The sequence below is a fragment of the Balaenoptera musculus genome, chromosome 4 (assembly GCF_009873245.2).
Source record: "Balaenoptera musculus isolate JJ_BM4_2016_0621 chromosome 4, mBalMus1.pri.v3, whole genome shotgun sequence".
In the NCBI taxonomy this organism is placed as follows: Eukaryota; Metazoa; Chordata; class Mammalia; order Artiodactyla; family Balaenopteridae; genus Balaenoptera; species Balaenoptera musculus.
In genome coordinates, this window is record NC_045788.1 from 72,314,197 (window position 1) to 72,329,518 (window position 15,322).

At 36.9% G+C, this 15,322-nt stretch overlaps 1 protein-coding gene across 14 annotated transcripts in view; it reads left to right on the plus strand.

Annotated features, from left to right (window-relative positions):
• Positions 1-6,035, plus strand: part of DLG1 (discs large MAGUK scaffold protein 1) — a 295,326-nt gene extending 289,291 nt beyond the window's left edge. For all 14 annotated transcript variants that reach the window (XM_036849845.1, XM_036849846.1, XM_036849848.1 and 11 more), the window contains 2 exons: positions 3,141-3,232; positions 4,182-6,035. In XM_036849845.1, the coding sequence (XP_036705740.1) occupies positions 3,141-3,232; positions 4,182-4,288 (199 nt within the window). In that variant the 3' untranslated portion in view covers positions 4,289-6,035. The remainder of the gene's footprint in view (positions 1-3,140; positions 3,233-4,181) is intronic.
• The last annotated feature ends 9,287 nt before the right edge of the window (positions 6,036-15,322 follow it).

The following is a 15,322-nucleotide window of genomic DNA, read 5'->3' on the forward strand; positions in this document are numbered from 1 at the left end:
CCAAAGTGACCTACACGTTCAATGCAATACCTATCAAAATCCCAATGATATTTTTTGCAAAAATAGAAAAATCCATACTAAAATTCATATAGAATCTCAAGGAACCCCCAAATAGTGAAAACAATCTTTAAAAAAGAACAAAAAAATGGAAGACTCACACTTCCTGATTTCAAATTTTATTGCAAACTACAGAAATCAAAATGCTGTGGTACTGGCATAACGACAGAGATAAAAAACCAGGGGGAAGAAATGGTCAGTTGATTTTTGACAAGGATGCAAGACCATTCAATGAGGAAAGGACAGTCTGTTCAACAAATGGTGCTAGGAAAACTGCATATCCACATACAGAGGAATGAAGTTAGATCCTTACCTAACACCACATACAAAAGTCAACTAAAAATGGATCAAGGACCTAAATGTAAGACAATAAAACTCTTAGAAGGAAACATAGGACAAAAGCTTCATAACACTGGATTTTGCAGTGATTTCTTAGATATGACACCAAAGACACAGGTAACAAAAGAAAAAAAGGAAGGTTAGACTTTGTGAATATTTTAAAACTTTTTATATCAAATGACAGTATCCACAGAATAAAAAGGCAACCCACAGAATGGGAGAAAGTATCTGTAAGTCATATGTCTGATAACAGATTAATATCCAGAATATATAGAAACTAAAACTCAACAACAACAACAAAAAACTTGATTCAAAAATGGGCACAGGACTTGAATAGACATTTCTCCAAAGAAGATAAACAAATGGCCAATAAGCACATGAATAGATACCTATCATCACTAATCACTAGGGTAATGCAAATCAAAACTACAATGACATACTACCTCACACCCATTAGGATGGCTACTGTCAAAAAACAAAATAACTGCTGCCAAAGATGTGGAAAAACTGGAATTCTTGTATACTGTTGGTGAGAATGTAAAATGGTACAGCTGCTGTGGAAAATAGTTATGGCACTTCCTCAAAATACTAAAAATAATAATTACCATATGATCCTGCAATTCCACCTCTGAGTATATACCCAAAAGTATTGAAAACAAGGTCTTAAAGAGATATTTGTACACCCATGTTCATGTTATCATTATTCACAATAGCTGAAACATGGAAGAAACTCAATGTCCATCGACAGATGAATGGTTAAGCAAAATATGGTATATGCACACAAAGGAAGGAAATTCTGCAATGTGTTACAACATGGATGAACCTTGCAGACATTATGCTAAGTGAAGTAAGCCAGTCACAAAAAGACAAATACTGTATGATTTCACTTATATGAGGCAGCTAGAGTAGTCAAAATCATAGAGACAGAAAAAATGGTGGTTGCCAGGGGCCAGGGGGAGGCAAGAGTGCGGAGTTATTTTTAATAGGTATAGAGTTTTGGTTTTACCAGATGAAATGAATTATAGGTATGGATGGTGGTGATGCTTGCATAGGTACTAATGCCACTGAAGTGTATACTTTAAAATGGCTAAAATGGTAACTTTTATATTGTGTATATTTTACCACAATTTTTAAAGTAATTTTTAAAAATCAGTGTAGTGTAAGACTCGCAGACATAGAGAACAAACATGATTACCAAAGGGGAGGGGGAGGGATGAAGTAGGAGTTTGGGATTAACAGATACACACTGCTATATATAAAATGGATAAACACCAAGGACCTACTATATAGCACAGGGAACTATATTCAGTATCTTGTAATAACTTATAATGGAAAAGAATCTGAAAAAGAATATATATATATGAAAAGGATAGATACGTGTATAACAGAAACACTTTGCTGTACACCTGAAGCTAACAACATGGTAAATCAACTATACTTCAGTTTTTTAAAAAATCAGTGTAGTGTACCGCATTAACAGATTTTACGGGGAATTCCCTGGCAGTCCAGTGGTTAGGACTCGGCGCTTTCACTGTGGTGGCCCAGGTTCAGTCCCTGGTTGAGGAGCTAAGATTCCGCAAGCCGCACGGTGCAGCCAAAAAAAAAAAAAAAAAAAAACTTTTAGTATAAAAAAATATCATTTTAATAAATGCAGAAAAAGCATTTGATAAAATTAACATCTATTCATGACAAAAATATTTTGTAAACTATGAACAGAAGGGAATTACCTTAATCTGATAAAGGTCGTCTACAAAATATCAAAACAAACATCATATTTGATGATGAAACATTGAAAGCTTTCCCTCTTAAGTTGGGAGCAAACTTCCATTTATCCATCATCCAGCTGTAGCATTAATTATCAACTGTGACCAATCTCGTTTCATCTATCCCCCCACCTCCTTATCCCTCCACTCCAGATTATTTTGAAACAAATCCCAGACATTATATGATCTCATCCATACATCTTTGTATATATTTGAAAGATAAAATTCTTTATTAAAAAACATCACTATGATGTCACACTAAAACATATATACACTAATATGTATAAAATGGATAACTAATAAGAACCTGCTGTATAAAAAAATATGTACACATTGTAGAAGGTTCAGGCAATATGAAAAAGCATAAAGAAGAAAAAAAATCACTATGTCACACTAAAACAGTAATTCCTTGATATCATCAGTTCATGTTTTCTTGATTGTTTCATAAGTTTTGTTTAATTTTTTTCAATTTGTTTGAATCAAGTTCCAAACAAGATCTGTTTGTGACAGTTGGTTGTTAAGTCTTTTGATCTACAGATTCTCCCTTCATATCTTTCTCTTTTTTCTGTTTATTTGTTGAAGAAAACAACTCATTTATTCTGCAGTTTTCCCCAGACTATATTTTGCTGATTGCCTTCTCATGGTATTATTTAATGTGTTCATGTATCCCCTTTACTATCTATAAATTGGTAAGTAGATCTGTAAGTCATATTTTAATATGAAATTTTCATCGAAGTCAAAACTGTCAAATTAATGCTTAGTTTTTTTGACTGTCTTGAACTAATGCAAAAATGTGTTGAAACCCTTCTGTCATTCCAAGTAAAAAGCTACATAGTCAGTGACTGGACGTAGTTTTTAATGACATTAAGAATCTCAACAGAGCTCAACTTTTCATGATTTTATATGTCTTCTCTCCTCTGTCATCCTTTTTCAAAAGTATTATAATGTAGTAATTACTAATTTCTAAATTTATTTGTATAGGGAAATGAATAAGCGTCTGACGGAAGAACAAGCCAGAAAGACGTTTGAGAGAGCCATGAAACTGGAACAAGAATTTACTGAACATTTCACAGGTTGGCATCATGTGTAGCAGTGCCCTTTATGGTAGAATTTTGCTTTGGAGCCATATGAACTGACCCATTGAAATGGATTTTGAACTATGCCCACATTTAGCAGTAGTAATAATAAGTGCTATAAGTTTCAGAATAATTCATCTAATCTAGGTTGCAGTGATGAGGAGAGGAATCTTGAAATTTAGTGTTTCTTAGGTTGTCGATGAGGACAGCGTGTACAGGAATAATTCATACTGACCAGAGGAAAACATTCAGACTTGACTTCTTCAATGAAACTGACTTTTCTCTTATTCTTTATAAATTTTGATCCATTTTAAGATATTATTTGTTTAAAAAGAGAAGAATAGGTAGCAATTCCCAAATTCATTTTATTCTTTAAATTATTCCTTAGGTATCTTTGGATAGGTTTTTGTTGTTGTTTATTGTTTGTTTGAAATAATGATTAGCTTATATTTGGTGTTCATATTAAGTACCATTAAGTGTCATGGTGTTGTAACCCATGTGTGTGTGTGGTTTTTTTTTTAAGGATTTTTAATAATTTCAGACTTACAGAAAAATCACAAGAATAGTACTAGCAATTCTCATATACCCGTATTCCACAAATGTTAACATTTTACCACATTTATAATTTTGCTGAAACATTTAAGAGTAAGTTGCAGACAGATGCTCTTTTGCCTCTAATTACTTCAGTGTCTATTTCCCAAATACACAAAACAAAGTAAAACATCACCAAATCTTGCTTTCTGATAAATTTTTAAAATAAAATTTTTTCTGTTTTACAAATAAGAAAATTCATGAAATGAGCCTTTTCTAAGCAAACAATACATAGATGGTATCTCTTCCTGAATGAGTATTTCTAAGATATAGCTTCTGCTGTTTTACCAACAATTGTAATGGTGAAGATAGACAATTTTAATGGAGGTTTCTGATTTTGTTTCTATCATTACAGCTATTATACAGGGAGATACGCTGGAAGACATTTACAACCAAGTGAAGCAGATCATAGAAGAACAGTCTGGTCCTTACATCTGGGTTCCAGCAAAAGAAAAGTTATGAGGACTGATGTTTCTCTGTTTCTCTTTTCCACAGTCTCATTTTCTTTGACACTTCTTTGCCCTTTCCTTCTGGAGTCTGTCTTCAATACTTCTTCCATGTTGAATCATATCCCACTCATCATGGTCTGCAGTTGCACTTATTTTTGACATCTTAGTGTCTCCTTCAAGTTGTAACATCTGTATTATTTTATCTCACTATTGGTTTGTGGCCATTTTTCACAAATGAAGATGGAATGGCCTGACCAGCTATTAATAGGATTTGGGGAGACGGGAAAATTGTGGTAAAATTCCTTAATGTTTAAGGGAAAGTAACTTTAAGAGATTTTCAGAGAAGCTTTATATACATTCTTTCCAAATTTCAATATAAATGAAAGAAAAGTGGTTTTAATCAATGATTTAGTAAACTTTGAGCAACAATGCATGCTTAACTTTAATAGCATGGTTTGGCCAGCATATTAGCTCTCAAGTCCTTTTCTCAATTGACTTCTGTTATCAAAGCAAATATTTCATTATAGACAAATAAGGAAAATATGTTTTTTAATTTCAAAATTAATATCTGAGTTAACTTTAATAATTTCACAAGGGATATTCATATTCATATCTTCTTAAAGTCTTTTATTGTTTGAAGTTTTTTTTTTTCCTCCCAGTAGATTTGCTAGGAATAACAATGTTTAAATGTTTTTAATCTACTTGTGCAACACTATTTATAGTGTCTTACAAAAGTTGTTCATACATAATGATCATCACATTTTCTGAATTGAGGCCATGTTTAGGTGCTAGGGGAGTTCACCTTTTACACATAAGGTTGAGAAAATTTCATAGACATAAATAAATACAAAACAGACATTACAGTGATGATGTAATCATTATGGCAGTGGGAAAGGAGTCCAATTCATAGTCTAAAATTTTAAATGCATTCTTAGGGGTCAGATTTTAATGAATATTTTACCCACAATAACTGACTATTTTGTTATAATAAAATATATATATATAAATATATATATAACTTTCTTTAAACTCTGTAACTATGGGAATTATTTTCTTTACATAGTTGCACACACACATATATATGTATATTTAAAATATATTTTTTTTCTTTTGCCACCTACTCTCTTGGTTTGGTTTTAAGTTAAATATTAATTGATTGGACTTTATCTTCCTTAATCGTGTGAAGTGAAAACAGGAGGATGGTGGTTGTGGAAAGAAGCCCTTAGGGAAATTAGGTTATACATAAAAACATGGGCATGTTCTCCTCTTTTCTATAAAAGTTTTCAAATGGTTCCTGGTTGGTTTTTTGTGGGGGGTTTTTTTCGGGGGGGTTGGGTGTTGTTACCGTTGTTCTTGTCATTGGCTTTGGATTTGGTCTCCACCTCTTTCCAGTTCTCCTTTCATTAATAGGCAAACAGGCAAAAACCTCATGTGTATGAGTGTTTTCCCCTCAGACTGTACACCTTTCATCTCTTGTAGCTGCTCTGCAGTAGAGTTGCACAGATCTTCATTGTGAGCAATTAAGAAATTTTAGTGAAAAGTAGATAATTTCAGAAATCAATTTCTCTGGTCTTTTATATTAATAATACTGTTTGGCTTCCCATTGCTTTTTTGGAGTTTATTAAATATGTGTTTTTGACAACCTCCTCATTACAGTTTCTTAAACAAATGAGTACTGGTTTGTAAAGAATTATCAACATTATCCATTCCATTTATGAGAAAGAGGAGAACAGCTAATAAACTTTATTGTAAAATCTGTATGTTAAATGTGTCTTGTATTCTGAAAGAAAAAATTATTTTACAAGCTAGCATTTTCTTGGAACAATTTGGGCATCACATCATTTGTAAACTGAATTCAAGAATCATTAGGCAACCTAATCATATTTCTTCTGTAGGTTTTGGAATTGAATATGTTAACACATTGAAATATACCATAGCTTTTACATGCTAATATAATAAGTTGTTTCCAAACATAAATAGATTAGAAGAAAACTATTGTAAAATGATCTCAAGAGCCTCAGAAATCACCTTATAGCAGGACCCCAGCATAAGCCATTTTGAAGTATTTACTGGTCGAATGTTGTAAAATATCAAGAGATTATAAAATGACACCATTTATGTGTTAAAATGTATATTACATTGCTTTCTGAATGTCCTTGTTAAGTGATTTTTTGTAAGAAGATACTTTTGTGCACCTTTCTAGATTGTATAGAATTATTAATAAAAGTACTAATTGTTTAGTACTACTGTGCAACAGACACTTTAGTATCATTTAATTTTTCAAAAGAAGATAAGAATTACTGGCCGCACTATAAGGCTTAAGCAGAATCTCTTGGCCAAGATTACTTAGCTAGTAAATGGCAGTGCTGGGTATTGGTATCGAAGTTTCTCTGTCCCAAGTTCTTTCTAATATAGTATGCTGCCTCATTTTTCAGCCCCTACTGTGGAAGGCACTATGACTTAAATTATGCTATGTTACTGCCCCTTTACAGATAAAGATAGACTTAGATGAAGGTCCTTGCCCAGAGTCTCATAGTAAGTAAGGACAGACCCACAGAACAAGTCATTCCCATCACAGCTGGAAGGACTGTTTCTGGGAAACAAGTCAGCCCAGCACTGTCATAGTGACATACAAGGAAAGAAACTCTTTAGAACCAAAAATGGAACACTATTCATTAGGGGGAAAAGTCCACTATTCTAATACACAGGGAATAATACTATTTTGAATGTTTTATGAAATAGTCCATATTTTTAATATGCTTCTTAATACCCTTAATTCAGCAAAAGTAAAAATGCCTCTTAAATGTGACTACATGTCTTTGGTTGCTTTCCTACTCCATATCTGCGCAGGGCTCTTCAAAAAATGATGGGAGCGAGCTTGAAGGGCTCATTCCAGCAGAATACACTCTGGTCAGCAAATACCTGCTGAACCACCACACAGTATTTAAACTCCAAACGTGGCAATTTGGGGACTTTATTAATGAGGAAAATTTGTTTTCTAAAGTACTAAACAGCTACCTTCTAAGATTCTGCCTTGAATACTCTTAATTTACAGGTGGTGAAACAGAAGCCCAGAGATCCCTGTGTCCTAATCAAAGTTGCACTGCAACCAGGAACAGAGCCAGGATTAGAGCCTTTAACTCCTGGCTCCTGGAACAGTTTTTCTACCATTCCAGTTACTTTTCCTCCCTTGCTGTGAGCTGAATTTAGTGGGCTCTTCAGTCCCTTGGGATTTGAATTATTGACTAAAAGAAAGTAAATATTAGTGAAATTAAGAGATTTTATTGAGGTGGTCGGATTTGAAAGATATCAGGGAAAAACACAAATGTCACTTTTCTGACCCAAATTTAGATTATCTGGTTTAGTCCAATGTTGAATCTTCCATTGATCTCCCTCCAGAATCGCACAACATAGCTCTCGTTGGCTTTGGCAGCAGAGTACTATAATGTAAAGAAGGTGGGCTATGGAATGACTTGACTTGAATGCCAGCTCTACCACTTACTGGTTGTGTAACGTTAGTTGGGCAAGTCATGTCATCCCTCTTTCTGTTTATCTGTAAAACGGAGATATTTTGAGAATCAGTAAGATTACAAATAAAGGGGGCACCCTAAAAGTTAATTCCCTTTTCCTTGGAATCAGAAGCCTGGAATTGTTCCAACTCCCCCTGTATAGATTAACTTGAGACTTCATTTTGCCATATTTTAAATGAGATTTGATTGACTACCTTGCAGGACTATTAATAAGGATTAAATAGAGCAGTGTGTACAAAACACCAATCACAGCATCTGATACTTGATTCTCAATATCTGTTCTTCCTCTTGCTCTGGAGTGTGTCTATGGTTGCAGAAGAGTGAGAAAGAAGAATATGGTGCACCATTCTTTATCCCTATAGAGAAATTTTGACAGACTTTTAGTTAGGAAATTATTTACATTTCAGTCTCTATAATCTTGTTAACTCATCTCTTCTTCTAAGGATTCCTACTCTTTGTCAGAGGTGCTGTGATTGTGACCTACCGTAACTCAGCCTTAAACATGGAACTGGAAGACATCAAGATTTCATAAGCCATTCTCACATCTCTGTACAGTGTTAGACCCTACCATCCCTAGCGATTCTCCAGAACATTAATTATTGAGAGTCTAGAAACAGGTCTGGAAAAAATTACTTAAATTGCCCAGATAAAATACGTTGTCTTTCAATTTAAGAATAAAATAGTCACTACTTACTCACTGACTGGTTTCTCATTCATTTCCTGCTACTACCAGCTCTTTCTCCATTCCACCCCCAAATATGGTTACCTGAGAACTGGCAAAACAAATCCTGGTCCGCTAAACAGCATTGTGAACAGAATTGGTGGTCAGGTAACCTGGTATTATTGTTTGAGACTTTTAGGAACAGGTACGAAACCTTACCAGGGTGAGTTTCACACTAGGATTTTTCCAGCCGTTTCTGTCACCTACAGTAGTAGTAAACAGATACGTGAAGAATTAGGGGGACGAGACCAAAGGACAGTGAAGGCTGGAATTCTCTCTCACCCTCTCTCTTGTTTACTTTTTCTTTTTTTTTTTTTTAGACATTGACTTTTTTTTTTTTAATTTTATTTACTTTATTTATTTATGGCTGTGTTGGGTCTTCGTTTCTGTGCGAGGGCTTTCTCTAGTTGTGGCAAGTGGGGGCCACTCTTCATCGCGGTGCGCGGGCCTCTCACTGTCGCGGCCTCTCTTGTGGAGCACAGGCTCCAGACGCGCAGGCTCAGTAGTTGTGGCTCACGGGCCTAGTCGCTCCGCGGCATGTGGGATCTTCCCAGACCAGGTCGCGAACCCGTGTCCCCTGCATTGGCAGGCAGATTCTCAACCACTGCAGCACCAGGGAAGCCCCTGTTTACTTTTTCTTGAAGTATAACATACATATATAAAATGCATTATTATAAGTGTACATATACCTCAGTGAGTTTTTACAAACCAGCATCGTGCGTGTAACAACCAGCGTGAAGCTCAAAAAACAGAACGGGACCCGCACCGCAGGCACCCCTACCCCTCAGCTCACTCCCAGTCACTACTTCCTGCTGCAAGGGAAACCACTATTCTCATTTTCTTACTGTATATACTTCTTAGTTATGTACAGTAAAATGGTGTACAATTCTATGGGTTTTGATACATGCGTGGAGTCTTGTAACCATCCCCACAGTCAAGAATACAAGAGTTCCATTATCCCCAAAATTTCTCTTATTCTTGCCTCTGTGTAGCCAATACCCCCTCCAAACCCCAGCTTCAGACAACCACTGATCTTTTCTTAGTGCCTCTACTAGTTTTGCCTTTCCCAGAATGTCATATAAATGGAATCGTATCATATGTAGCATTTGGAGTGTGGCTTCGTTCACTTAAGCAAAATGCATCCGAGATTCATCCCTGTTGCTGCAATAGTTTGTTAATTTTCACTTCTGAGTAGTAGTCCATTTATGAATGTGCTGCAATTCATTTATCCATTCACTGATTGAAGGACTTTGGGATTGTCTCCAGTTTTCCCCACTATACTTTTGTACTTCATTACAATGATAGGCCTGCAGGAACAAGCAGCAAAGCCAGAAATGGGCCTCGGATCTGACAGCCACAGCAGGCCCTCCCCACGCCCACCTTTATCTGCCATGAGCATCCATGCCTTTTGGCAGTTGCACAGGAGCCTTTCGTCCTAAAACAAACTTTAAATGCAGAATAATAGATCCCAAGAGCCTGTTTACAGAACAAACTTGTGCCTAAAGTAGGAGACTGCTAGAATAAGCAATTCAGGATTTGTAGAATTTCAAATTCCCGGGAATAACAGATGATTCAGTAGCTGGATGTGCCAGTTACTAGTGCCAGATTCTCAGTGTCCTAAGGGAAATGTAGTTTGTTTAGGACGGTAGTGAGAAGAAGGTAGTCTGAGCAACAAATGAAAAGAGCTATTTGTCAAACATGAAATTGTCCAATAGACTTATAATTCAGAAAACAGTCCGTGGAGACAGCCCTAATCTCTTAAGAAAGTCTAGTTTGTTGAACACCCTAAGGACTGTAGTTTTTTAAATTATTAACTACCAATTTTCTTTAGGTGGTAACCTCTGCATCTTTTTTCTTTTTAAATAACTTTATTGGAGTATAATTGCTTTACAATGTTGTGTTAGTTTCTGCTGTACAACAAAGTGAATCAGCTATATGTACACATATATCCCCATATCCCCTCCCTCTGGAGCCTCCCTCCCACCCTCTCTATCCCACTCCTCTAGGTGGTCATAAAGCACCGAGCTGATCTCCCTGTGCTATGCGGCTGCTTCCCACTAGCTATCTATTTTACATTTGGTAGTGTATATATGTCCATGCCACTCTCTCACTTCATCCCAGCTTCCCCTCCCCGACCCCGTGTCCTCAAGTCCATTCTCTACGTCTGCGTCTTTATTCCCACCCTGCCACTAGGTTCATCAGTACCGTTTTTTTAGATTCCATATACGTGTGTTAGCATACAGTACTTGTTTTTCTCTTTCTGATTACTTCACTCTGTATGACAGACTCTAGGTCCAACCACCTCATTACAAATAACTCAATTTCTTTCCTTTTTATGGCTGAGTAGTATTCCATTGTATATATGTGCCACATCTTTATCCATTCATGTGTCTATGGACATTTAGGTTGCTTCCATGTCCTGACTATTGTAAAGAGTGCTGCAATGAACACTGTGGTATATGTATCTTTTTGAATTATGGTTTTCTCAGGGTATATGCCCAGTAGTGGGATTGCTGGGTCGTATGGTAGTTCTATTTTTAGATTTTTAAGGAACCTCCATACTGTTCATAGTGGCTGTATCAATTTACATTCCCACCAACAGTGCAGGAGGGTTCCTTTTTCTCCACACCCTCTCCAGCATTTATGTTTCTAGATTTTTTTGATGATAGCCATTCTGACCGGTGTGAGGTGATACCTCATTGTGGTTTTGATTTGCATTTCTCTAATGATTAGTGATGTTGAGCATCTTTTCATGTGTTTATTGGCAATCTGTATGTCTACTTTGGAGAACTGTCTGTTTAGGTCTTTTGCCCATTTTTGGATTGGGTTCTTTGTTTTTTTGATATTGACCTGCATGAGCTGCTTGTATATTTTGGAGATTAGTCCTTTGTCAGTTGCTTTGTTTGCAAATATTTTCTCCCATTCTGAGGGATGTCTTTTCATCTTGTTTATGGTTTCCTTTGCTGTGCAAAAGCTTTTGTTTCATTAGGTCCCATTGGTTTATTTTTGTTTTTATTTCCATTACTCTAGGAGGTGGGTCAAAAAGGATCTTGCTGTGATTTATGTCATAGAGTGTTCTGCCTATGTTTTCCTCTAAGAGTTTTATAGTGTCTGGCCTTACATTTAGGTCTTTAATCCATTTTGAGTTTATTTTTGTGTATGGTGTTAGGGTGTGTTCTAATTTCATTCTTTTACATGTAGCTGTCCAGTTTTCCCAGCACTGGGAAAGAGGCTGTCTTTTCTCCATTGTATATTCTTGCCTCCTTTGTCAAAGATAAGGTGACCATTTGTGTGTGGGTTTATCTCGGGGCTTTCTATCCTGTTCCATTGACCTATAGTTCTGTTTTTGTGCCAGTACCACACTGTCTTGATTACTGTACATTTGTAGTATAGTTTGGAGTCAGGGAGCCTGATTCGTCCAGCTCCATTTTTCTTTCTCAAGATTGCTTTCACTATTCAGGGTCTTTTGTGTTTCCATACAAAACTGTAAAAATTTTTTGTTCTAGTTTTGTGAAAAAATGCCACTGGTAATTTGATAGGGGTTGCATTGAATCTGTAGATTGCTTTGGGCAGTATAGTCATTTTCACAATGTTGATTCTTCCAATCCAAGAACATGGTATATCTCCCCATCTGTTTGTATTGTCTTTGATTTCTTTCATCAGTGTCTTATAGTTTTCTGCATACAGGTCTTTTGCCCTCTTAGGTAGGTTTATTCCTAGGTATTTTATTCTTTCTGTTGCAGTGATAAATGAGAGTGTTTCCTTAATTTCCCTTTCTGATTTTTTGTTGTTAGTGTATACGAATGCAAGAGATTTCTGTGCATTAATTTTGTATCCTGCTACTTTACCAAATTCATTGATTAGCTCTAGTAGTTTTCTGGTGGCATCTTTAGGATTCTGTATGTATAGTATCATGTCATCTGCAAACAGTGACCATTTTACTGCTTCTTTTCCAATTTGGATTCCTTTTATTTCTTTTTCTTCTCTGATTGCCGTGGCTAGGACTTCCAAAACTATGTTGAATAATAGTGGTGAGAGTGGACATCCTTGTCTTGTTCCTGATCTTAGAGGAAATGCTTTCAGTTTTTCACCATTGAGAATGATGTTGGCTGTGGGTTTCTCTCTACATCTTAATTATTACTAATATGTGATTAACAGAAATCTAATTCTAGTGCAGTGTACTCAAGGAATCTGAACCAGAGCTGGGCCCCGATTGATTGGTTTGACCCTCAACATTTTTGCATGCGGATGGCACACTCAGCCTTGTTGGTCTTTTCCATTCTTATCATAATATGACTTATTTCTCATGTGTGTGTTTTCAAAAAAAAATTAGGTCATGCCTTTAAGCTGGTTCTAGACTAACCCTTAGGAACTACCTGGTGTTTACCCAAAGTAGGAATAAAGTACTCGAGCATATAATCATCCCTACTTCTGCTATTTAGCTGTTAATGACAAATTTCATTTGGACAGTTTTTAACCACAGTAGAATGATTTTTTTTTAACTATACAGAAGTCAGTGTGCAAAGCAATTAGCATGTGAAACAAGATATAGTGAATTTGCTGGTGGAAGGAAAGATTAGAACAAGTGATGTAATCTTTCTTTAGGATGTCTAAAATTAGGTTCATTTACCTCACAGATGGGAGGGCTAAAAACAAGAGAAAGGTCCCATATGTTCCACACTATAAATCTCTACAGAAAAGTTTTCTAAGTCTTGTGAGAGGCATTTGAACAAAAATATCTACTTCCCTAGTGGTATTTAAGACTAGAAAATATATCTCTTGATGATAGGTCCATTTCTTTCTCTGAAAGTTCAGTGCTTGGTTCACATCTAGTTTATCTGACATTCCTCACTACTTTCTTACTAGGAAAAAGCTTTACTAACCTTTTAACTATTTTTCTACCTGTGGCTAATAATTGTTGTACTTAATAGAATATTCTTTCCATCACCCAGGTTTTTAACTTTAGTGCTGCTTGACATTCTCTTCCTCAAATATCCAGTCACTAGATACTATTGATTCTTCCTTAACATCATATTTTTTCTTGCTATCATTTCCACTGTCATCACTGTAATCGAGGTCCTTAACCCACCCTCACCCCCAGGCCTGAATTACTGCAGTGGCCTCTTAAATCGTCTCCCAACCTCTAACTGCTTCCTTGCTAATCCAGTCTGTCAGCCACCAGATGACTTTTCCAAAGATGCAACTTGGATTGTGCATCTCCTCTCCTCCATGACCTTCATGGGTACTAAATCCAGACGAATCAATTGACCTGTATATATAGTTTCTGGAACATAGTATGTGGTCAATAAATCACCTACCTCCCCAGTCATCTTTAGTCACACACCCCCTGCAGTGCTTGTCTTGTGGCTGGTGGTCATGCAGATTCTTACTGTGCTGATTGCTGTGTCCTCCCCACCCAAGTCCCCTCACCAAGACTCTACCTGTCTTCAAGACCCACCCTAGGGACTTCCCTGGTGGCGCAGTGGTTAAGAATCCGCCTGCCAATGCAGGGGACACGGGTTCGAGCCCTGATCCAGGAAAGATCCCACATGCCACGGAGCAACTAAGCCTGTGCGCCACAACTACTGAGCCTGCGCTCTAGAGCCCGTGAGCCACAACTACTGAGCCCGTGTGCCACAACTACTGAAGCCCGTGCACCTAGAGCCCGTGCTCCACAACAAGGGAAGCCACTGCAATGAGAAGCCCATGCACCACAATGAAGAGTAGCCCCTGCTCACCGCAACTAGAGAAAGCCTGTGCAAAGACCCTATGCAACCAAAAATAAATAATAAATAAATTAAAAAAAAAAAGACCCACCCTAAATCCCTCCTACAGAAGCCTTCCCAGTTACAGCCCTTGATGCCTGAATTCCTGCAGTACTTATTGGGTGTCCACTTAATACTGAGCGTACACTCTCTGTGCTGCCTTTACAGATTAGGTGGCCTTCACCTTGTATTCCTCCCCCAGTGAAGTGCCCGGGACAGGTGATCAGGGCACACAGCTCCTCTACTTGTCCAGAGCCTGCCGGCCTCTGTACCGCATGGTCATCTTCACTGCTGTGGTTTTTAATGGGCTGAAAACAGACTTGTATAAGTGTTGGCAATGACTTCATTTGCAGATTGGTAGAGTTGGGGGCATGGAGTAGGGGATGAGAATGGATAAAAAGGTCTGACTATAAATCTCTAAATTAGCTAAAATTTTTTGTTTAATTATAGTCCTTTCCTTTCTGGTTCCTGGAATAACAATCTCCCTCCCTGAACATGCTTTGTGACTTTTTTTGTATCAATTTTATCTTTCTTGTGCATATGTTTTCATTATAAGTCATCTGAAACCTCCTCGGAAGTAGCTGGGTATGGATAATTTCTCTGAAAGTCTTATTGACAAAGCCAAATATAGTATTCTTGATTTTACTCTTTAGCCTCCTTTTGTACTGGTTTCCACTCAGATTAAATCTTATATTCAATGAAATAGATGGAGATTTATTAATGGCTTTAGAGCTGTATCTCCAGAGTTAATCTTGGAGCCTTCTAATCTTCTAAATTTTAAAGTCTGGACTGCAAGGAGAATTTTCAGGGGGAAAAAAAACTTTTGTGGTTTGATAATTAAAATAATAAACTGAGCTCCAGGATGAGAGACCTACCCTTGAATGCAGGTCTGACGCCTAGTGGAGCCTTTTCCACCCTTCATTTTACCCATCTCTGAGGAAGAAGCATTTTCTCTTTTCCTTTGAAGATCACCCTCTGCTTGTCCTCCTGGTCTTATTCCTCATATCTTCTTCCATTACCCTCTTTTCCTG